Source organism: Balaenoptera ricei, chromosome 18, assembly GCF_028023285.1.
Source record: "Balaenoptera ricei isolate mBalRic1 chromosome 18, mBalRic1.hap2, whole genome shotgun sequence".
Lineage (NCBI taxonomy): Eukaryota > Metazoa > Chordata > Mammalia > Artiodactyla > Balaenopteridae > Balaenoptera > Balaenoptera ricei.
In genome coordinates, this window is record NC_082656.1 from 74,778,401 (window position 1) to 74,804,112 (window position 25,712).

Sequence of the window (25,712 nt, forward strand, 5' to 3'; positions counted from 1 at the left end):
TGTGTACTAGACCTAGAAACTTTAATGCACATGATTCATTTTAATCTTTAGCCTAACCTGTATAATACACAGAGAAAACTTGAATCTGAGAATATACAGCATTTGCCCACTCTTGCCCAGTTGGTGAGAGATGGAGTTGATTCTAAATCCTAAAATGTTTTGGGATCTGAAAATGTCTTTGCCTTGTGGTGCTGCTTGGTTACACATACACATATTTATTATACACATCTTTAACCAAACTATTTCCTCTTCTTCAATGCCTATCAAAATAGTGCCCTACATCAAAGCCTTGCCTAGATATCCCACTGCTTTTGAAATGGTCTCTTACCCTCCCTATGGGGAAACAGTCTTTGTTTCCTTGATTTGGATATTTTACTAAATCATCTTGGTTGAGTTTTTTTTTTTAATTTTTATTTTATATTGGAGCACAGTTGATTAACACTGTTGTGTTAGTTTCAGGTGCACAGCTAAGTGATTCAGTTCTACATATACATGTATCTATTCTTTTTCAAATTCTTTTCTCATTTAGGTTATTACAGAATATTGAGCAGAGTTCCCTGTGCTATACAGTAGGTCCTTGTTGGTTATCTATTTTAAATATAGTTTATTGAGTTTTAAAGCTCAATTTATTTAGATAACACAAAGCAAAACAAAACAAAAACATAGCTCCTCTCTAGTGAAAATGTTAGAATTAAGTTCCTAAATCTTGACTTATGTCAAGGCCCTCACCATGTGCTGATGTGCAGATTTCAGAGACTTTCTGGGGAGGGGGTTTGAGGCATTCTTGTATGATGGCTTCTTTCTATCCTCATCAGCCTACATCTGTGGAATACCAGTAAGTTCCACTTGCAAAAAGTATTTCCTGACTTACCTGAGAAGATACTGATTTTATAAAATGGACTAATGCCGACTTCTAGGATTCTTGTATGAAATCTTTACATCTGTTTTGCTCTGCCATGTGTCAGGGAGAGCCATTTGGTGACTGCTGTTCATTTAAGTCCCTCCATTCAAATGAGATCTGTAGTTCATAAGGTCATCCCAGAAAGGCAAAGCTTGAAATACAGTTGGAACTAAAAAAGAACCCTCAAATCTCAGAGAGGACAACATGCACTAAGTTATAACAGTATGAGTTGTAACAACAATGCTCTACTCTTGTACAGCCCACGTGCTGGAACAAAATGTTTCCTAGTCAGAGAAGAGTCTACTCTTTTGCACATTCATGAACGCAGACCCCATTAATGGGGACCTGTCCTGAATAAGTGCCTAACCTTTCAGAGACTGTTTTCTCATTCATAAGCACACACGTGGAATAATGTCAAACCATCAAGGTAAGACCACTAATGAGATCAGGTGTATATTGGTTTAAGAACTGCATCTGGCACTTAGGAGAGGCTAAGCAGAGGTTAAATTTTCCTTCTTTTCCACCATTTATTTCTTCTGCTCTTTTATAAAAAAGAATTTAAATTAGAATCCCCAATCTCCAAATCTTTGGTGAAATTGGAAACAATAATACAGCAAGATGGGTAGTTTGTGTGGGGAAACGCTCTACCCTTTTTTCTGTGCCTCTTCCTCTATAAGAGCCTCTCTGGTCAGACACTCCAGACGCCTGGACCCTCACAGTGCCCTCACGCACCCCTCTCCCCAACTGTGTGGAAAATAACCCAATTCCAGATGCTCCCCCTCGAGATGGGTCCCCTTGACTCCCAGCGTTCAGATGGGAGCATCCCAGAGGAATAATTCGTAGCAGCCTACTTCCCAAAAGCACCCTCATGCCTAGAAATATCAGAATGCATCCTTCTTTCTCCTCACCTCTCTCTATTTCCCACAGGGAGACACCAGTCCTCATGTTCCGCCCTGTACTTTTCAATATGTAATGCTAATAATAATAATGACAGCCATTATTTAGTCATTACTCAGTAGTGTGAAGTATCATACCAAGAATTTTATAAACATTTACATGACATAATCCTTGGACTATCATACATATCAATTATTATTAGCTCTATTTTTTAAAATTTAAATACGTATGTATAATTTGAGACTTACCCAAATAAGGAATTTGACAATGTTCACATAGTAAGCTGTAAATCTAGGCTTTGGTCCCTGTTTTCAAAGCTGCTGGATGTAGTAGGAAATAATTATGGAGTTTTCATTATCCCACCAGTCACAGAGGGTTCCTCTTATCTATAATTGAGATGGAGTACATCAGAAATAGGGGGAGAAGATGCAGTATGAAAGCTTCATGTACAAGTGCAGGGAGCCAGTGAGTGGTGTCAGAGGTAAAGAGACTGAGACATAGACAAAGGCAAGTTATCCAATTATTTGATGGAACGTATAGTATAATGGTTAATAGTATCAATGGCTAAGTTTTAAGATATCTAGAGTTTGCACAGCAGGGAAAAGAAAATAATAAGGAAATGGGTAACTCACAGTCAATACAAAGATGCAAAAGAAACACTTTCTTTTTCACATTTACTTGCTGTTTTAAACAATGTGGTCCTTATTCAATCTCATAATTTTCCCCTAAGGAAAAGCACCACATATTCCATAAAGAATTTTAATATGAAGATTTCCATATAAGTTCTTTTTGCATATTCTTTAAACACTTTAAAAAGTGTTTCAGAAACAAAAGAAAATGGTCCTCACCCTAATTGTTTCCCACTTAGCCACATATATTATTTGGGCATCGGAAAAGCTAATTAAAATCAAGACATTCTTAACTTGTTAATTCTCTTAACAGCAGAGAGGCAGTGTCTATGCTTTGCAATTATGTGGGCCATTGAACATGTAAAGTGAAAGGAATTAAACTTGTTATGACTCACTACCATGCCCCCAAAGTACCCCAATCCCAGTGTTGTCTGGTTTAAGGGAAAATGAATTTGCAGAAAACAATGAGGTGGTTTGTCCCTAAATCCCTGAAACTGCCAGGAACAAAATCTACAGTTTGACAGTAGACTGGCCTTAGTACACGGCAATGGGAAGAACACTGGGGGGTCAGGCACTTATTGGCTGTGTGGCTTGAAGTAAATCATAGCCTCCCAAATCTCTCTACATAGTGGACATAAAAATACTTGGCCAACCAATGTCACAGGATGCTATATGAATCTCAGACATTATTTTAAAGGAGTGAGAAGCAATATCAAGAAATGGTAGGTAGGTGTCCAAATGTCAGAAGGTCTGGTTAATTGTGTCAAAAATGAATTTTACCCTGAGAATATGGTAGGTCATGAAATTAAAGCAGGCAGTGACAAAATCCTGTGCAGGTATTTAAAGGATTGCTCTGGTTGCTGGACTGTTGGACACATACGATGCATGCAGTTAAAATACCATCCCCATGACCATGCTGCCGATGACAGGGCCTTTCTCTGAGATGGTAACAGAGGGATGGTGACAAATGCATAAAAGTGAGAGCTACATAGGCCTATACAGGCAGTAGAAATGATAGGCTGTTTTAACAGAGGCTTGCTCTCTGCATTGGTTACCTGCTGTCTAAAGCCAGCCTCTGCATCTTTTCAAATGGCTATTTCCTATTCACCCCATCATCACCTCCCCATCCAGTACCACCTTTCCCAGGACTTTCCTGTCCCCCCGCACCCAGAGCTGCATGAAGTCAGCTTTCATTATGCTCTCATAACACCTTATGGCCAAGTGCTGATGTTTCTTTGACTGTGTTGGTTGTGATTATCTGTTCATGGCATTGCCTTATTGTGGTCAACAGAATATGGTTCCCCAAAGATGTCCACATCCTATCCCCTGAAATCTATGAAAATGTTACCTTATATGGCAAAAGGGCCTTTGCATACAGAGTTAAGCTAAGGGCCATAGTGAGATTATACTGGATTATTTGGGGGGGGGGGTCCAGTGTAATCACAAGAGTTCTTAAAAGGAAAGTGGAGATATGACTTTGGAATAATTATCAGACAGATGCAACGTTGCTGACTTGGAGGATGGAGGAACAGCCGTGTGCCAAGGAATCCAGAGGCCTCTAGAATTTGGAAAAGGCAAATACATGGATTCTCCTCTGGAGCTTCCAGAAAAGAATGTAGCCTTATTGACACCTTGATTGTAGCCCAGTGAGACCCACGTCAGAATTCTAACCCTCAGAACTATAAGATAATACATTTGTATTGTCTTAAGCCACCAAATTTGCGGTCATTTGTTATAGCAGCAGTAAGAAATTAATATACCTGCAGTAGAGTGTTAGCATTTCAAAGGGAGGGACTGTATCTTTTACCCCCTGCAGCATCACACAGTTGGCCCTCTGTGTCTGTGAAAGCACTTTCACTGAATCCCACAGCCTCTCCCAACATTTCCTGTCCTTTCTAAAGCACTTTTCCCCCTTGTGGAGATATGGAAAGATATTTAAGAAAGAATCTGAACAACAACAGGCTTTCTTTGCCTTTGCGATGGCCCTACAGAATTTTAAAGGCGCTTTCATACATCTTAACTCAATTGAGATCTACTAATTCCAGCTAAGATTGGATTGTATCCACATTATGATTAAAATAATGTACAAACATGGAAGAGAATATAGAAAAATGAAAATGGTTGCACGAGAGTAGTAACACTTTGTTTTGTTTGCTGTACTACTAATTGAAGAAACACCACCTACATAAGGCCATTGTGGTGGTAGACAGTATCTTAGGGATTATCTGTTAGTGCAGTGAACCCCACAATTTTCAGAGGAACTGAGACTCATCCTTGTCTGGAGTACAAGGAAGCTGGATGAGAAATTAAGTACTTCTCCACACCCTGGGCTGCTGCTCTAAAGCTGTGAATAGGAATATCCACTCACACTCAATACCTGTGCCAAGATGCTCTTCATAACACATTGTATCGCTTACCATATACCTGTTGACAGACTCTGTTATTAATTGAGTTAAAGTGGGTATCAATTGGGAAATTGAGCTTCTCAAATCTCCTATAACGGTTTTGGATATTTATAAGTTTCTCTTTAAGATTTAAAAAAAGAAGGAAGGAAGATGAGGAGGAATTCTACTCAGTAACAGTGATGTCAGTAATTGAGATTGTCAAATATATTCGCACTTCTTTATTCTAACACCAGTCATCTTTTAACTTTGCATTTCCAACACAATTTGCATTTGCATGACAATCTAGTATGGAAAAAGAAAAAAATATTAACTCTACTGTAACCAAAGACAACAAAGTCAAGTAGATGATAAAATTTTTTTTCCCATTTAAGGCCCACATAAAGGATATTAATTTATCCAGTATGGAATTTTTTTTGGACATCAATTAAATCTGGGACTCAAAATACATTCTTTCTTTAATATATCTTTGATAAGTCAACTTTTGAGACTCAGTTAATATTAATATCTATCTCTGAATTTCCTTAAATCAAAGTCTAAGTATACTTCCTTTTGTATGATTCAGAGACCTTACACACCTTTAATCTCCTAATGACTGCTTGGGAAGGATCATTTTACTTTTTCCAAAGTACATTAAGTCATATTTTTAAAGAAGCCATTGGATTTTCAAGAATTTTTGAAATCTGAAAATTTAATATCCCTTCAAATGTTTTGAGTCCTTTACAAATACAAAGTAAGGTCATCAATTTCAGTATATAATTCTACCAGGTGAAGCACTTTATATATTCCTTCTCCATTTCCTCCTTTATTTCCTCCCCCTGTTCATTCATTCAAAGTTGGTTTTACACAGTAAAAATGCTTCTTTCTTATCCTGGATGTGAATATAAGATATTCTTTCATGTTAGGCAAATTTGTGAAACATTTTAAAGCCAGATGAAAAATAATTACTCTCATTAGAAGGGCCATGACGTACAAACACAGCTTTCCAAGAGAAGTAACTTTAGCAAATTAAAATGTAGAAGAAAAGAATGCATTAATTTGCAAAGAATCAACTATCTATACTTCACACTAGGAATTAGAAAGGGCAACACCTGATATTTGGTATTCAGAAGGTCAGAGAGTGAAAGGAAGGATTTGTGAGAACTATATAGGGTGCCTAGATATTCAACAACACAAATGTTCCAGTGATTCTCAAACATTTTTACTTAAGTACTTTTAAGAGCAGAGCAAAATAAGTTGTCCTATTTACTGGTGAGTCTGTGGGAAGTAGCCTCAAATAGCACCCAGTAAGCAGGAGTTTCTTTGGAATCATGTATTCTACTCAAAAATTTGAAATTTGTATTCTACTCAATAATCTGTTTTTGCTTGATATAAAATATTTTAAATTATAACTAAAACTGATGCTGCACAAAGATGTAGCTATGGGCTCTCACACCCCCATATATTGCTCTGTTCCCCAAGAGTATCCGTACCCCTTTGCAAAGTATGCTGGCTAGCAGAAAACATTTTGTCTACCACTGAGGCAGAACAATCATGGTCCCTGAGCATTATCATTTTGTGTTCATGTTACCAAGTGAGTCTCATCTAAATATTTTGCCTTTTATTTTCAAATCAATCCTCCCCACATCCCGGAGTACAAAATGTGAAGCTCTGACACACACACTAAGGTGCTGTGCCTTTTCTTTCTGTACTTGACTACTTTCCAGGGCTTTCTTCTCCATTTTCACCCTCCTGTACCTTTCACTTCTGTACATCTAGTATCACTCTCTGGCCATCACACTGTTCTTCAATAAGTTTATAGATCCTGTTCATCACACTGTTCTTCAATAAGTTTATAGATCCTGTTCATAGACTTTGGGCTCTAATAATCAGATCTTCTCATAGTGTGATTACACGGTGGAGAAAAATATGCCAGCTGAGAGTCAGCAAAAGATTCCAACAGGAAGAACTAATGCCTGAACAGAGGCGTATCTGAATGGAAGGGAAATTTACTTTGGAATGAAGGAAGAGATATGAAATGAAGTTAGATCTTTCAGCACAACCTGAGAAAAGTTGGGTTTTTTTTTTTCTGTATGTATATGTGTGCACACAGGCAGACATGTGTGTATCTGTGTGTATGTTTTATCTGAAATGGTGCAATGCTATGTTATACTCATAGTACATCAACAAAACAAATTAAGAGAATCATTTCTAATCTGGCTCTGACAATGACTAAACATGAGACCATCATAGGAAAATTTACATATTTGGGCTTTATATTTGTGGGTTACCTTATCTATACAATAAGATTAATGAACTGGATGATTTTTTTAAAAATTCCTTCTAGGAAAGACATAGGAAAATACACTATAGCACAAATAAAGATAAGAAATGTGAAGGTAAGTAACCAATAACTTTTACCTTTTCCTCCCAGCCTAGATTTCCAAACCGATTTATGTTAATATTCCTGGGAATGAAATTAGAAACATAATGTGCTAGGAGATGTGTTGTCATGCATACAGAAGAGGAGTGCCCTGATCAACAGATGTACTGAATGATTTTACCCAGGCCCAGGGTTTGCCCCTCATTGTATGTATATAGAGTTTGGCAATTTACAAAGCACTTTCACGTGTATGATCTCATTTGAGTCTTACTTTTGAGACAAGCAAAATAGATATAATTATATTAACTTACTTCACAAATAAAGATACTGAAGCGTGTAGCAACTGAGTCATTTATTCAAAAATACACTTCTCTAATCTGAAAGAGCTCTGCAAGACCAAGGCAGTTCAGGGTGGGGCATAAGCTAGTACCAGCATCAAAGCATACCATAGGATTCAAGCAAGAATATTCTTGTCAAGTATACTCCAGTCTTTTAAAGGTGTTTGTGAATACGAATAAAACTCTTTCCCAGAGTTATAGTAGCCTGGAGCATGGGATCTGCCATTTCATCTCTCTTGTAAACTTTAAGGACAAAGCCAAAATTAGAACACATACAAATCTTTATATTATTCTTTGCAAGCCCACAAGTTTTTAACATTCTGGAAGCTGGTTTGATGATCTACAACTTTGTTGCTGTTAGCAACTGCCAGGAAATGAATTTGGAAAATGAAAAAAACAACCCCATTTTTACAGTAGAACACGAAAGCCTTAAAATACTTAAAGCTGGCAATACAAGCATTATAATAGCGTGACACAAATAATATACAAAAGATTTATATCCAGAAACAATTATTGACAAAAGCAAACCATCATTGCTACAGATTAGATTAGAAATTAGAACTGAAAATGAATTTAGTCAGTAGATAATGTTCCAAAAGAGGAAATAAAATAAAAAGCTGGTCAAGAATTTTCTTCCAACACAACGAAATGACTTAGAAGAAAATTTGTAACTGAATTGTTGATCATACCTATGTACCTCAACAACTCTGTTAATTTTTGTCAAGATAGTGATATTCTTTCTATATTCAGGAAATGGGGACCAAAAAGTGAAATAATATTTCTGAATTGCCAGTTTCTCTGAGAGTTAGGATTTAAAATTAGGAAACCAATTTCACTGCTAGTTATGACCAACTAACCAGTACAAAACCAACTCTCTCATCATATGTGAAAGCTAGATACTTCTAAAAAGTAAAGAAAAGAAAAGAAAGAAATTTGGTTGAAGGCCCTGGAGAGCTTCCCAGGCAACCAGGACTTGAGGGGCCAACATCCCAAAAGGAAACATGGAGCCAAGCATGGTATTGTGCTTCAGTTGTTCTCTCGGAATTTGCTGCTTCAGAAGCAGAGGAAGGAAAAAGGCTGAAAATCAGAGCAGAGCTTTTGGCAGTCCACAATGCTAAGGAGACAAAACTTGGAGCTCAGGGCTTGCCAATAAGTAGTAGCCTTGGTAAACATCCAGGCTTTCAATTGGAACCCCTATAAAGCTCTTCTTTGCCAAAATATAATCTAGAAATAGACAAGCTAACACACACACACACACACACACACACACACACACACACACACAGAAACCCCCACACACACACTTGAAAATCAACTTCAAATATATTTTGTACTAGAATAAAATGGGGTTTTCTGCCCCTACTCTAGTTACCTGCAAAAAGAAAAAAAATATCCTCTCCAAAGAAGATAAAATCATAGACAGCCTCTATGGTTTTCTACCCAAAATGTTCAAAACTCAGTAAAAATTGCCAAATTACCAAAGAAAACACAACAAGATCCAAGAGAGAAACAGAAAATAAAAACAGATTCTTAGGTTTCCAGATATTAGAGTTAACAGACACAGACTTTAAAGTAACTGTGATTGATATGTTTAAGAAAAGAGAAGAAATGATGACAATCTAACCAGAGAACTGAAATGATCAAATGAAATTTCTAAAATTGAAAAATATATATAATAATGGAAAGGAAATCAATAGATTTTTGTCTAACAGCAAAAGAAGACAGGATTAAATAACTGGAAAATAACTCAATTGAAAATTTGCAAGCTAAAGCACAGAGCATAAAAATGTACATAATCTGGAAAAGGGAGTAAGAACGTGTGAGACATAATGAAAATGACTAACATTAATGTAATTGAAGTCCTAGCAAGATGGAAGTGAGACAATGGTAATATTTGAATATAATTTTTAAAAATTCTGAAGCTGACATAAAACCTTATACCTCAGGCTCAGAATGTGCTGCAAACCTCATGCAAGAGAAATACAGATAAAACTATACATAAGCACATCACGATAAACTTGCTGAAATAAAAGATAAGAGAAAAATCTTTTTTAAAAAAGCCAGAGAAAAACGAATGCATATTCCCTTTTAATGAGTGACAATTAGATGACAGCTGAATTTTCAAGAGGAAATAATGGAAGCCAGAAGACAATAGAATGATATCATTAAAGTGATGACAGAAAACTTCCAATCTAGAATTCTATGACCAGTAAAAATACTATTCAAAATAAAGACAAAATAAATAAATTTGCACACAAACAAAACTGAAAGAATTCATAGCCAAGAGACAACGCTAAAATACTACTACTACTACTACTACTACTACTACTACTACTACTAAAAAAGATGTTTAGGCAAAAGGAAAAAAATCGCAGATGGAAACACAAGAATGTAGGAAGGAATAAAGAGCAATGAAAAACACAATTATCTAAATAAATATTGAGTGCATTAAACAATAAAAATAATTTCTTATGAGTTTTATATATACATAGAAATAAAAGCATGGCAATAGGAAAGAAAAAGCTAGAGAGATTAAGTGGTAAAGTATAATAAGATTCTAACATTTTATTAAAAGTGGAATGATTCAAATTTATGTTAGACTGTATTAAGTCAGTATTAAATGTGATAATATCCAGGGCAATCACTAAAATATTTATAATGGATATATAAACCTCAGGCTAATAATGGTGGAAAATGGAATAGAAAATATTCCTGACACATTAAAAGAATGTAAGAAACCAACAACAACAAAAAGAATATAGAATAGGTTGGACAAAGAGAAAACAAATGATGGGACTTCCCTGGTGGCACAGTGGATAAGACTCTGCACTCCCAATGCAGGGGGCCTGGGTTCGATCCCTGGTCAGGGAACTAGATCCCACATGCATGCCGCAACTAAGAGTTCACATGCTACAACTAAAGAGCCCGTGTTCCGCAACTAAGGAGCCGGGGAGCCAAAACTAAGGAATCCTGGAGCCGCAACTAAGGAGCCCACCTGCCGCCACTAAGACCTGACACAACCTAAATAAATAAATAAATAAATAAATATTTTTAAAAAAGCAAATGTTAAGATGGTGTAATTAAACTCAACTATATCAGCAATTTCATTAAATGTAAATATACTGAATATTCCCATTAAAAGTCAGAGATTGAGTGTATTTAAAACAAAAACTAAAGTAAAACAAAATAAATTTATGTTTATAAGATGTCAAGATTAGTATAAGGATATAGAAAAGTTAAAAGTATGAAAAATAATCACCATGCAAATACTAAACCAAAGAAAGCTGGTGTAGTTATGCTAATAGCAAACAAAATAAACATTAAAGCAAAAAAACAAGATGTTATAATAAAATGGTATGTCTACGAGTAAGATATAATAATTTTATATTAACCTATAAAGAATAAAGGCAAAAACTGACAGGTCTAGAGGAAATACAGAAATATCTACAATCATATGGGAGATTTTTAATATAGTTGCCTCTGTAACTGACAAAAGTGGAGAAAAAAATCAGTTGTTAAAAGAAAAAATTTGAACTACATAATTAACCAAATGACGTAATTGATACAGAGAAAACGTTCTACTTGCCACCTGAAAAAATATAAACATTTTGTTTTTAATCTGTGTATTTCATTTGTTCTCTGATTACAGTGGCTTTAACCTAGAAATTTAGTGATTCACTTTTATAAAAAACTAGACAATCCCTAAATGTTTGAAAATTAAACAAGCACTTCTAAATAATCATGAGTAACAGAAGAAATCACAATGGGAATTAGAAAATATTTTACTAAAAGGAAAATTAAAATATAACACAGCACAACTTGTGCAATACAGCTAAAGGTAAATGCTTACAGGTCCATGTTTACAGATAAATTTATAATCTTAAACGTATATTTAAATACCTTAAAGCCTTAATGAACTTATAATTTATACTCTCAAGAAGTTAAAACAGCAAATTTAATCTATAGAAAATAGAAGGAAATAAGGTTAAGAACTGAAGTTAATGAAACAAAAAAGATACAATAGAAAAAAATCAACTAATTCCAAAGTGTCTTCTTTTAAACAGACTAATAAAATATAATACATGTCAGCAAAATGGGTATTTTGTATGTGCAAGTCCTATGTATTTGAGAAAAAAGACAAAAATTATCAATATCAGGATAAAGGGAGACATGGCTACCGATGTTATAAACGACTCCCAGAGATAATATTAATAAATTTTCAAACTTAATGTGAAGTAAAAGAAGGCAGACACAAAAAGCACATGCTGTATATTTTTATAAAGTTTTGAAACAGTGAAAACTAATATATTGTGTTAGAAGTCAAGATACTGCCTATGTTTAGGGTTTACTGATTGGAAAGGCATATGGATGGGATTTCTGGAGCATTGCTTTATTCTTGATCCAAGTGAACTTTATACAAGAGTATTCACCTTGTGAAAATTCATTAAGTTGCATGTGATTTGTGCACTTTTCAATGTGAATGTTATACTTCAATAAAATACTTATTTTAAAATTGAGATACCATTTTGAATGTAAAAACTGCTATAAAATTTATGAAATAGAATTAGATGACATACATATCATCTTCAATCTAAAGGTTATTAAATAAGCCTTTGGAAGTGTTTCACTCTAGGGATTTTTAATGTCTTCTTCTGTAGTATTATATGAGAAATACTGAGAGGATTTTCTAATCAATAGAAAAACAAATGTGTTTTTGAAAAACAAAAGCTTAAGATGGACAAAAAGAAGAATCATAGTGTTTCCCAAAAGTTGGGGAAGAACATTTATTCTGTTGGATTGTCTCCTGGATCTTACAGTCTCGCAAAATTCATGAAGCAATAAAAGTGAAGAAAATCTTTCTGAAAAAAAAGTGGAGTGGAATTGCCCATAATTAAATAGAAGCAGGTAAGAGAAAGAAGAGATGGGAGAAGATGAACTAAAGCCACAATTCTTGGCATCCCCCTCTGACTTCCCAATGGGTAACTTCCAACCCTGGTTAGGAAGAATGTTCTCAAAACTTGCAATTGTTCCCTAGTTGCTACGAAGATTCTCCATACATTTTTCTTATTCATTATGAAGAAACTTCAGGGGAGAAGGCAGCTGTATGATAAAGGAGCAGCCCCCACAGTAGAAATCCAAAAATACAGGGTTTTAATCCTACTACTCCTATAGTATAGGAGTATAGTATAGTATATAGTATAGTATAGACTGTATCACCCAGGAAAAATTACTAATATCCGTAAGTTTCCATTGTTTCACTTAAAATTAGGCATGATGTTGTCTACTTTGAAGAGTGTTTATGAGTTTCAATGTAGATAATGGTAAAGTTTGATGAGCTAAGATATTGGTTGCCTTATATTTATTATACTTGCAACAATAGGAGTATCTCAGGTTTATCAGTTTAGCAACACCCTTAAATTACCCAAGGCAACAAATGTTTAAAGAGGACCAGACACTTACAGCCACTCTGCCAGCAGAATACCTGTAAGAGAGTACAAAGTCTCAACCTTAAGGATTCTGCTTGCTGACTGAACCTTCTACATTTAGAGGGCTTTCTCTCTCTCTCACTCTCTGTATATTATCTCTTCTGTCTTTCTGTTCTGTCCTCATTTTTAGCTTCCTGATGGTAATTGTTTAAACTTAAGGCTTTCTTTACGGTATACAGATGTATTTGAATTAATAGGGTTCATATATTTCTTAAGACTAAACCCAACAGACAAGTATTACAAATTCTGTTTTTTATTATGTAGTTTCTTAGCTGCAACTTGAAATCCAATAGTAGGATATGCATGAAACAAGATGCTTGCAGCCAATGTTGATACAGCAGCTATTAAACCAGTATGTTTAATCAAACCACTCATGTAGAATGCACTCTTTAAATGGAATCACCTTGGATACAAGTGCTCATAACCACAGAATAACCAGCTCCCTGAAGAACAAAGGAATCTTCTTGACTTATAATTATTTTCTTCACTAGGAAAATTACTATTTACTGAGATTTTTACCGAAGAATGTTTTTTTTGCTCTTCCACTCTGCCATGGTTTTTGAGAATCTTGAAGTTTCACCGGCTGATTGTTAATCAGAAACGCATTAGTCTAACCTACTTTCAAAACCAGCACTTTTGATACAAATCCAATAGCTTTAGTCCTATGTTTGACTAATTCAACTTCTTAAAATTGAGAACTTCACTGATTTAGTGTTTCTCCCTCTCCTCCAAACAAAGCTTGCTGCTGCCATCAATTCCAAGCGGTTACCATCCAATGGTCTTATTTTTTCTAGTCCGTCCAATGCTACCATGTAGATTACTTTTTCCAGTTTTCTGTTTGTCTTTTCTTTCTCATTCTCTGTAAAGCGTTCTAGTTGCTATTTAGGGACATGGTATGCTGCTCTTGATGAATGTGTTCAATATTACGTAAAGGACTTAAAATGGAAGATTGAAATTCCTATGGGCGCCATAACATCCATTTAAGTTGCAGATCGTGGTTGTGGTGTGTGTGTGTGAATTTATTTCAGTTACACCTTTTTTCTTCCAAGCTTGTCATTGTTTCCATATTTCCTCATTGAAACTTCATTCTTCTCAAATGGGTTTTGGCTTAGTACCTAGTGTGACTGGGTTTTATCTATCAAAGCTCTAAATAAAAAAAAAATTCTAGGCAAATGTCAACCCCAGAAAAATATAATGAGGTTTGTTAAGGAAAAACAAAAAAAGATGTCTGAAAAAACTGAGTTCTAGAAGTACTGGGAGGCATTAAGCTGACTTTTTGTAGGGACCTGTGTAGGCTTCTTTTAAATTTTCTGTCTTAATAGTCACAAGTGTGAGTACATCAATTTTAAGTGTATGTGTGTGTGTGTGTGTATATATATATATATATATATATATATATATATATATACACATATATATATAAATTTAGAATTGAACATACTTAGTACTTACTTTGCTTTTATGCCTCACGTGATATCTGCATCACATAGCATGCTTCATGTTAATCTTTTATTTACACACAGACACACACATACACACAACATATTTTCTCTCTCTTTCTCTCACAATCAAACAAAAAGAGAAAGAGAAAAGGAGGAAGGGAGGAGGCGTAGCTGCAACTGTCTCAAACTCGAACAACAGATAAGATTGTAAATGTTTGGATTATAAGAGGCAAAATAAATATAAGATACACGGATAATTAACCAATTATCTTCAGGCTATATTTAGTGAACAGCCAACAGGAAGCATGGGGCCAAAGCAATTGGGAAAGCACATGGGGTGGGGAAGTGTGAGGGGCTGGGATTCTGGGGCAGGGAGACAGACACTGAGAACAGACCATTGAGAGGACAATTCTGCTCTGTAGATGGCCCTTTAATGTAAATATAATCCCTGTGGCAAAGGAACATAGCTCTGTCTTGATTTTCTAAGGCCTACTATTGGGAGTTTGGGATTGACATGTACACATTGCTATACTTAAAATAGATAACCACCGAGGACTTACTGTATAGCACAGGGAACTCTGCTCAATATTCTGTAGTAACCTAAATGGGAAAAGAATTTGGAAAAGAATAGATACATGTATATGTAAAAATTTTTTTTTAATTTAAAAAAAAGGTATTCATGCACCCCAATACTCAGTGCAGCACTATTTACAATAGCCAGGACATGGAAGCAACCTAAATGCCCATCAACAGAGGAATGGATAAAGAAGATGTGATACATATATGCAATGGAATATTACTCAGCCATAAAAAAGAGTGAAATAATGAATGCCATTTGCAGCAACATGGATGGACCTAGAGATTGTCATACTGAGTGAAGTAAGTCAGACACAGAAAGACAAATATACGATATCGCTTATATGTGGAATCTAAAAAAAAAAGGGTACAAATGACCTTATTTACCAAACAGAAGTAGAGTCACAAATATAGAAAACAGACTTATGATTACCAGGGGGAAAGTGGGGGAGGGATAAATTGGGAGATTGGGATTGACAGATACACACTACTACATATAGAATAGATAACTAATAAGAACCTGCTGTATAGCACAGGGAACTCTACTCAATACTCTGTAATGACCTATATGGGAAAAGAATCTAAAAAAAAAAAAAGAGTGGATATATGTATATGCATAACTGATTCACTTTGCTATACACCTGAAACTAACCCAACATTGTAAACCAACTCTACTCCAATAAAAATTTTTCAAAAAAGGTATTCTTCCAAATCACCTTGCCTGGCCTGCTCCTTGCATAGAGGTCTCTGCGTATCAATAGAGTTTGCTCAGCCAGAAAGAGGCAGAGTGAGGCCCCGAGGCCCCAGTGTCTGAGTCCACACTCTCCCCATTACCGACCACACCACGGAGAGGGGTGTGATGTGAGGAGCTTGGGGCTGTAACTGGTGGTGGTAAAAATAGTGATGCGAGTGAATGAGAGAGGCCATGCAGGGGAGATTTGGGGGATTTCCTTGCGTTCACTTTTTAAGAAAAATATCTATGGGCCTACCTCAGAAGACAACAAAGGGCATTGTGTAGGGGGTAAAAGAAAAAAAGTCACAGCAGTATGATGCCAGCCAACTATGATGACATATTGCAAGGTGCTGTGTTTCCTTTTGAAAAAGTGAACAAATAGGAATATTTATGGTATAATTCATGAACTGAGGGAGATTGTTGAAATAATCCCTGGCTGCTACTATCTCAGGGCAAAAGAAAAACCCATGCAGATATGAAAAGTTTACCTCTAGGCTGAAATGTTGGTGCAGATGTTGCCAAAAAGTGCTTATTATTGTACTCAAAGTCTCAGTTTCACGTGACCCTACAACAATGAACCATCCAGAGAGTAAAATGATAACAGTCATGGGAATATCTGGATACCAGGGACATTTCTAATGATAAAAATTGCATCAGCTCAGCAGCAGTAGCAGGGGAAGAGGAAACCTCAGCTTATTAACTGCATATTCTTGACACTTCAGCAACTTTTATTACTTTTACAACTTTCCAAAATGCAAAGGCCTTGGGATGAAAAATATAAAAGTCTGACATACATAAAATACTCCAAACCTTACAGGAAAATTTCATCATCGCCACACCATCTGGGATAGCTTACTCCAAAAGGAAAGTCTAAGAGATTATGGAATGAACCCATTACAGCTCTGCCTTTCTCTTCAGCTTGGTGCCCATCGTCCCAAGCATTAGAGAGAAATGGAAAAGTGGAGACAGAGCTGGGACACACTTCTGAGCGAGGACGTTGTCCTGCGTGTAATGTCGCTGGTCACAGCGGCTGCTGGAGCACCCAGGAGACAACACATAAAACCGGTAAGAATGATTAGGGGCAAACACTGTGGCTGACAGTCTAGCCCATCCCAGGGATGGATCCAGAAAGACACTGGAATATAATGCTGAATTCTATTATTATTTAAGATCCACTTTGTTCATTCTAAAAATGTTCACCCTGTATCAGTCAGATCGGCATTCAAATACTACTTCTGCCAAGTACGAGTCTGTGGCAAAATTACCTCACTTTCTCTCACCCGTGAAAATAAAAATAATGCTCCCTATTTCCTGCGATTGGAAGAAGTAAGAGATAAGATATACAATGCCTCTCATCCTAGCAGGTTCAGTGAAGATGTTTGATTACTTTCCCTACATTCTCCTTTAATGTGTCAGGCATGAAGCCAAGACAGATCCTTCTGTATTGCATAGGTTTGTCCAACCTCTGCATCCCTCCATTCAAGTCTGACCCCACCCCCCAGAGAGAAGGTTTCTCTACGGCAGATGTGTTCAGTCTTCTCTACGGCAAGGTTGGCCTCAGCATGAAAACAGCAGTGATCTCATTTGCTGGAATAAGGATGAGGTAATTATTGAACAATCGAAGCCACAGAAATGATTAAGGTGCTGGTGGCATTTACTTATGCAGAAACATTAATAGAGTTAAACAATTGTAAGCTGGCCAAATGGTAAGGAGGATAAAAAGCCGTGAACAAATATTTAAAGGGCATAATGTAACTCAGGCTAGGCAGGAATTATTTACAGAAATTTAAAGAGCTACAATGAGGCATGTGGTAGATAAAAAGACATCAGGCAATGAGATTCTATTTTCAAGACCCTTTCAAAATGGAGAGAATTGCTGGATTCTGGAGAAAACAATTGTCCATCAAACATTCAAGATTTCCCTGCAAAAAGATAACATATTCATGTAGTAGCCACTGAACCCAGTAGTTACATATCCCCCTGGAGAAACTAACAAGAAGAGATGATAGAACTCTGTCTATAAAATTATTCCTAAACTCTAATTGCCAAAACTTCACCATTTCCCATACCTTAGATGTCCTCTGTCATTCTAACAGGATATTTTAAAAAATCAAAAATGCAAATGTAAAAAAAGTTACCTTAACTTTGTCACCAGACCTAATAATTATGTATCTATTTTTAATAGAGAGATACATAAGAGAACATATTAGCATTACTTGAAATCAAATATTATCAGTGAAAACATTCCACATACAGAAAATAAATTTTGTTAAGTAGCCGTCTTACATTTAGGACTGTTTCCTTCTATACAGTGCTTGAATTTGAGTGATGCTGAGTGATTTTAGTTTGCCAATTATTATTGACTATGCTAGCAATGAAAGAGTTTGAAAAAAGAGTGATTACCTTGTCACAAACCTATATTTGACAATAAAGACAAAAATTTTAAAAACCAACTAACTCTTAGAAAGACCATTCAAATTCTTCTCTGTATTTTGTAGAGGCAAGTCACTCAGGCCCAATACAAATGCATGTGATGAAAAGGATCTTCTCCCAAGTAAGAAAACACCATTGCCTTCTAGTGGTACCTGAGGACCAACTGAGTACCAACAGTGTCTGGCAGGCCATCACCGGGCATGATGGCAATAGTTAACCCATTAACATATTTAGAAATCCAAATATGTCATAACTATGAAAAGATGATCACATGAATGGCTTTAGTGGTGTAAATGGCATGTTAAAAGTATTTTGATGCTAACTTTACCCACATTAGAGTGAAAAATACAAATTTATTGTGTCAGTTGAATTCCAAATGCTGTACCAGTAGGATAAGGACTGAGAAGAAACCCTTGGATTTGACCACTTGCAGGTCCTTGGTGACCTTGACAAGAGCAGCTTATTGGTGGGGACAGAAACCTGATGAGAAAGGGTTCAAGACAGAGTGGGAGGAGGGAAACTGGAGATTTCTTTTTCAAGAAGTTTTGCCAAGAAAAGATAATTGGTTTAATAACAGGAGAGGAATGCATAATCAAGAGGAGATTAACTTTTAAGATGAGCTATATTACGGCAGATTTATATGCTGATGAGAATAATACAGCAGGATATAGACATTATATGATGCAGAAGAGAAAGGGAAATATTGGATTGATGTCCCTGAGTAAGGGAAACGATCTGTTCCTCAATTTGTAGAGGTCTTGACCTTAAATAGGAGCACTAAGAGTTCATTCCCAAGTTCAGCAGGGAAAAGGGGAAAGTGGATAGATCTGCAGATAGGTTTGCAAAAGCAGTTGTGGAGTATATGGAAATTTATTTTTGATAATTTCTGTTTTCTCAGAAAAATAGAAGTAAGAACATAGTTGACAGTGGGGATGGGGGAGGAGGCATAGATGTCTGAAGAGAAAGAAGATAAGACATATAATCTATTTAAGTGGAAATAGAGTTTTAAAAAATGGGGCTTCCCTGGTGGCACAGTGGTTGAGAGTCTGCCTGCCAATGCAGGGGACACGGGTTCGGGCCCCGGTCCGCGAAGATCCCACGTGCCGCGGAGCAACTAGGCCCGTGAGCCACAACTACTGAGCCTGCGCGTCTGGAGCCTGTGCTCCCGCAACAAGAGAGGCCGCGATAATGGGAGGCCCGCGCACCGCGATGAAGAGTGGCCCCCGCTCGCCGCAACTAGAGAAAGCCCTCGCACAGAAACGACGACCCAACACAGCCAAAAATAAATAAATAAATAAATAAATAAATTTATTAAAAAAAATGTACCAAGGGCCCACTTGATGTTACTGACTGAACTTAAAGTAGAACCAATCCATGCATAAGTGTGTTTTTCTTCAGGCAAAATCAGCTGTGTAGGTGCAGGCACAAAGTAGGTGGACAGTTGGATTAACCAGTTAGTTTTACCACGTAAGCAAAGTAAGAAGAAAAGAAGAGTCAGATAAGCCAATAAAATATCTAAATAACACATAACTAGATTTGTAAGGCTGCCCCAGAAATAAACATTCATCCATGTGCAATCTCTATAAAGTATATAATACAATTTAAGAACAACTTAGCCTTGACTACATTACATTTTTCTGGTATTGGTATTAAGAATAAGATCTAAGAACTCATTAGAAAAAGACTATGAACCAATGTGTTAACTCAAAAGCAGCATAAAACATACATTATCTAGATTTCTAACAATCTACAATTTTTATGATTGATTTGTGACTCTATAACCTTGTTGGTTTGCTTCAGTTTATCATGTACAATAAAGCCAATAAGGCATGTAACCAACAAGTCTTCCTAACAGAAATAAGAAATGTTGAAAATATATAATCTAAGAAAATTAATGAAAAATTAACGAAAGACCTATCATGAAAGTCACTACATGCTCATGAAAGCCCTCCAAATTAATCCTTTTCAGAATTTCAGGTCAATGCTGCAATTCATTAGGAAGATAACATCAAACATGTGTCACTTCCAAACACTTGTTGGAAAACCAAAGCTACATTCCTATGTCAAAAATGGCTTGGTAAAATACAGCATTTATTTATTTACTGTCCCTTTCCCCAAATCCCACAAATAAGTCTCTAATTCCAGGCAAACTTTCCTACACCCTCAATTTTAAAGAGTAAATAACACATTATTACATGCATCCAATCAACAGATATATATGGTGAGTATCTGCTATATGCCTTGAAATAATGTGTCTTCCATTAATGTTGATGTCATGAAGAATTGAGAGTGTAAAGTAGTGAGAAGAATAGAGGACTGAAGGACCAATTTGCTCTTGAATTCCGGTTTTATCACTTGCTACGTTAAGTCTTTTGGCAAAACTCGAATTTTTTGAGCATTAGTTTCCTTTGCTATGAAATGGTGATGAATCTCAACTAACTGAAGTAATGAAATAAAATATGTGGCAATTGAGAATTGGCACTGGTTAAGAGTAGGGACCCTGGAGTCAGCCTGGAACCTGGCTTTTAAAACCAGCTCCACTCTTTAATGTTATGTAAACTTGGACAAGTTACTCATTCTTTTCTTTGGTTTTTAGATACCTTATTTATAAAATGGATAGATGGGTAGTATTTTAGTGTATCATCAATTAATGCATAATGTAGCATACCGACTACATAGGCTTGTTGTGAGGATGAAACAGTACTCAAGGGCACAGTGCCTGAGTCAATTATAGCCATTGCCATGTGCACACTGATCTCAACTGCCACTCTATACCGCTGTTACTTGTAAATCCTGAGAAATACAGGATTTTTCATTCATTCAGTAAATGCTGTGGAGTGTTAGCTATATGCCAGGCACTGGTGAGACACTGACTTTTAAGTGGCTGTCCCCCATCATCATACCATATGGGTCCCTATTAAACCTGATACCAAAGAACTATAAAAGCACAGGGTGAAAGGCATATTCCACAAAAAATATTTCACACAATACAGCTTTATGAAAATAACCTTTTCTTTCCTGAATGACAAAGTGGTAACTATCATAAAATGGTTTTTATAAAAGGTGGCTAGATTCCTACTACCATGCCCTACTGCTAAGCTTCACCCCCAGGAAACAGTGAATGGTGATATATTCATTATTAGATAAAATTACTAAATTATAGTAATTTCTTAAAATGAATGCTGGAATCATTATAGATAAAATTACTAAATTAGTTTTCTGTTCATGTCAACACAGTGCAGTTGACTTTAAATTGCATCAACCCCCCTAAAATGGTCTCTTATATGTTTGAGTTTACCATTACGTTTTTGGTTTTTGTTTGTTTTTTTGTTTGTTTTTAGCCCTTGAGTGCCAAAATGACAATATTTAAAACATCACACACAATTTGTATTATCTAAATATCATAGCCCTTTGTGGCTAAAATTTCTCACCATTTGGAGAGAAATTAATATACAGTTTACCTAGAAAGAAACCTAGATTTTGGAACTAAGTGATAAATCAGATTGAAAAATACTTCATCTACCTTTCCCTTTCAATTTCTGCCATTATTTTAAAATTAAGTAAACAAAATTTAGAAGATATCATTTAACATTGAAGAGAGGGGAGGTTTCTGTCTATTTTAAAATAATTTTCTTATAGTAACATTATATAGACTAAAATTATTAACAGACAAACAGAATTTGGGAGGTAAATGTAGAAGAGCTGTACTAATAATTATACTAATTTGAAATATAAAGTGAAATCTGTAACTGATAACGGTAACCTACTGGGAGGTTTAAGAGGAATTGTTGCTTCCGAAATCTTATATAAAGAAATGTCAAAGGATTTCTTCACCAGTTAATAGTACTGACCATTTTCTCAATATATGTAAACTCAACTCAATCAATGAATCTAACTTAACCCAAAGCAAACCATCTTACTTAACCTTACTTGCATCTTACCTGACCTACTGTGCTATCTTACATTTTCCATATCCACCACTTAATTTATTGCACCATAGTGGTATTATCCTTTTTCAGAAGCCTATAGCGAATGCAGAATGTTTGAAATCATAACAATTAAGCCACAGAAAAAATATATAAGGAAGCAAGGTCAATGTTTTTAAAAAAATCTTTAAAATTGTTTTATGTACCAAGTCAGTAATATGCCCATAATATCTCTTACTTGGAAACCCCACATTTGACAAAATAGCCCTTGTTAAAAAAATGAGACAGTTCAGATTAGAAAAACTATAATTTTGTCTTGCCTTAATAAAACTAACAAATAATAAAACTCTGATTATCAAAAAGTTAGCAACAGGTATTATCAAAAGATAGGTAGGAAGACTCCCACAGACATCACCCTAAAAAAGTAAAAAAAATACACTTCTGAAAAGAAAAGAAGGATGATCTTTTGGGAGAAAAATACTCTCTTGTTTTATTTTGACCTAAAGAACCCAAATAAGCAGGCGGTCTTTGCATTTTCAATGGTGATGGTTCAGAAGCAGTAGCACAAGAATGGTGGACTTTCGATGATTCTTGGCTGTTGATTATTTTCTGAGGGTGAGCATGGCTTTCCTTAAATAGTACCTTGTAAGAAGGAAGACCACTTCTCTTTTATTAGGATAGCTGATGAGTTTCATTGTCACAGAGGAACAAATAAATATATATAGGCATATATATATATTTCTGCCTTTTATACAAAAGAATAAGTTGAAAACAATTTTTATGTAGCTCATTTTACAGTCCTTGTTTCTTATGACATCCTGTAATTTAAGTAAAATGTGTCAGTAAGAAACCCACAAAACTATTGAGTAAACATACATGACACATGATACCATGGTTCCTATGACAGTAGCCAAAAAAAAAAAAAAAATAGATTTCAAAACATAATTGCATTAGCTATACCAAAGATTTTGAAAGGTTATTATCCTATAAAAATGAAAGATCTTGTTTGGTTTAAAAGCTAATAACAAAAATGCAACACTTTTAGGATAAAATGTTCATATACGTCATTGCATGTAGGTTCTATTTCAGTTTTCTTTTTTTCTTGTTGAGATTCCAAATAATAAAACTGTTTGCAAATTTTTGGTTTCCTTGTACCTTCTTATTTCTTTAGCTAAATTAACAGATATTCTAAGTATCTCTTTTCATACATTAAGCCTTAGAGTGAGGTTGGTTATATTCTTGCATTCTTGAGAGTAACTCACAAATATGTAGTCACATTCCAATCCCTGAAAAAAGGGATAGATTATATGTGTATATTTAGGGAAAGTAAAAAAGATATAAAATTTTGAAAAGTATATTTACTTCTAAAATGGTCTAGTTAAGAGCACTGTGGTTCAAAGACACTTTTTCAGCTTTGGAGATGTTGACATTCCTTATTTCACTTCAATCTGAGGGCAGTGACAAGTACCCAGGGCATGGCAGACACTCTGTAAAGATTTGAGAGCCTATGAGTGCAGAAAACAGAGACGTTGCTCCCAACTACAATCTACTGAATATGTGTGTGAATTAATTATGATTGGGCATAAACAACAATCATGAGGTATAAAATGGAGAATTATTTTTACTTCTCTGCAATGAGGGAGGACTTCTCAGAGGAGTTGGCACTTTTTTTCAAGCTTTAAGAAGTGGGGATAATTTCAACAGGTGAAGAGAGAAGAAAGAAGAATCTAAGCATGGAGTGAAGCACAAACAAAGGCACAGGGATTTGAAACCACGTGGTTGAACTTTGTGGGGTTTTTTGCTTTTGTTTTTTAAAGACCAAGTATTTTATTTTATTTTTTAAAGATTTTTTTTTGATGTGGACCATTTTTAAAGTCTTTATTGAATTTGTTACAATATTGCTTCTGTTTTATGTTTTGGTTTTTTGGCTGCGAGGCATGTGGGATCTTAGCTCCCCGACCAGGGATCGAACCCGCACCCCCCTGCATTGGAAGGCGAAGTCTTAACTACTGGACTGCCAGGGAAGTCCCTGGTTGAACTTTGAATGATGTTTGGAGTCTAAGGAGTTAGAGGAAGAGTAGAGGAAGATGAATCTGTAAAGGTAAGATAAAGTGTGATGCTCACCACGACCACTAAGCCATCTTGCAAATTTCTGTCCTTTACAGATACGAAAGCCATCCTTTTATGGGGGTAGGAGGTGGTCAGAGTTGGGGGGTAAGGTTTGACCAAAAGGGATAAATAAATATGTCATACTCTTTATATTAAATTACTACTTATAGGAGGATTAAAAAGAAAAAATCCCTACATTTAAGAAATGTATACTACTCTTTCCCAAAAGACAAAATATCGAGCTGTTCCTTATTTTGTTGGCAAACATGTCAAATATATTTGTATTTCCTTGTCAAAATGCAAACTGCAGACAACATAGACATAATATAAAATGACAGTGTACTTAAAGTTTCTACACCTCCCTTGCTTCTCCCAACAGGCTAAGGTTATTCCCACCTCAGGGGCTTCACACACATTGCTCTTCAAACCTCTGCATCCTTCTCAGATGTCAGCATTCAACCTGTAGCTCTTGGTGTGGCCCACCCTGCCTACTTGATCTAATTAGGTCCCTCTTCCTATCCACCCTCACCCCTCCCCGTGGTTCTCTACCTCAGCCCTCTTTGTGCTTTTTAGGACTTTGACCTTTGCAATTCGTATTAACTTGTTCCTTGCCATCTGCAGTGACTTTCTACCCCGTGTCTGTAAGTTCCATGATGGAAGGAGATTCGTCTGTTCTCTTCAACACTCCACATATAATACCTGGAACAGGACCTGACATATTACAAAGATGCAACAACGCTTTGCCAAATTAATAATTTTCAAATACAAAGATATATAGAATTGCCATACCTAAAAGTTATATCTCTAAATTAACAAATCAGACTTTCAAAATTTCCTGGGGTCAGTTCTTATGCAAAGAGTGAGTATAGGAGGAAAAGGAAAATATGCTTAAAAAATGTTTCCTAAAAGAATATTTAATTAAATAATAAAATAATTATGTATAGTTATATTTAATAATATATTGTAAAATCATGTAATTATATATCAATATATGATTTACATAACATAGTTTTAGTATTTCTTTGGCTTAAATTAATAATTCCTTTCTGATACTCAAGGGATATATCTATATTTTTCTTCACTAAAGAATATATTTCTTGATATATAAGATATATAAGAAGGATAAAAGGAAAGGTTTTGATGAAATTTCCTTCTAGCTTATCTTCTTTTCCATTCTCCCACCAAAAATAAGGTAGCAAAAGTGACTTCGAATATATCAGTGCAAACTCATGAATGTCAAGAGAACAGTCAAGGTTGCAAATGTTGAAATAGACTATCAGAGAGCTCAGATGCCTTTCTTTATCTGGTAAAAAGTTAAAATTCATCCCCATCTTAAAATTCACAAGTGTAAAGCAAACCCTCCTTCATCACCCGATATGACACAGAACATTTATTGTTCATATTTATAAAATAATCTACTGGTTTATATTTAAAGAATATGCACTAAGTTTTAATCATCATTTATATTAAACAGTCCT

The 25,712-nt window shown here is 35.6% G+C and overlaps 1 protein-coding gene across 5 annotated transcripts in view; it reads right to left on the reverse strand.

The window, feature by feature from the left end:
• The window catches only part of FGF14 (fibroblast growth factor 14), a 615,412-nt gene that overhangs the window by 151,394 nt on the left and 438,306 nt on the right, over positions 1-25,712 (reverse strand). The window contains exons 2-3 of one of the 5 annotated variants that reach the window (XM_059902613.1): positions 6,779-6,800; positions 3,340-3,363 (exon numbers count right to left, since the gene is read on the reverse strand). The exons of the other annotated variants lie outside the window; for them this stretch is intronic. Of the exons in view, the coding sequence (XP_059758596.1) occupies positions 3,340-3,363; positions 6,779-6,800 (46 nt within the window). The remainder of the gene's footprint in view (positions 1-3,339; positions 3,364-6,778; positions 6,801-25,712) is intronic. 5 annotated transcript variants of the gene reach the window in all.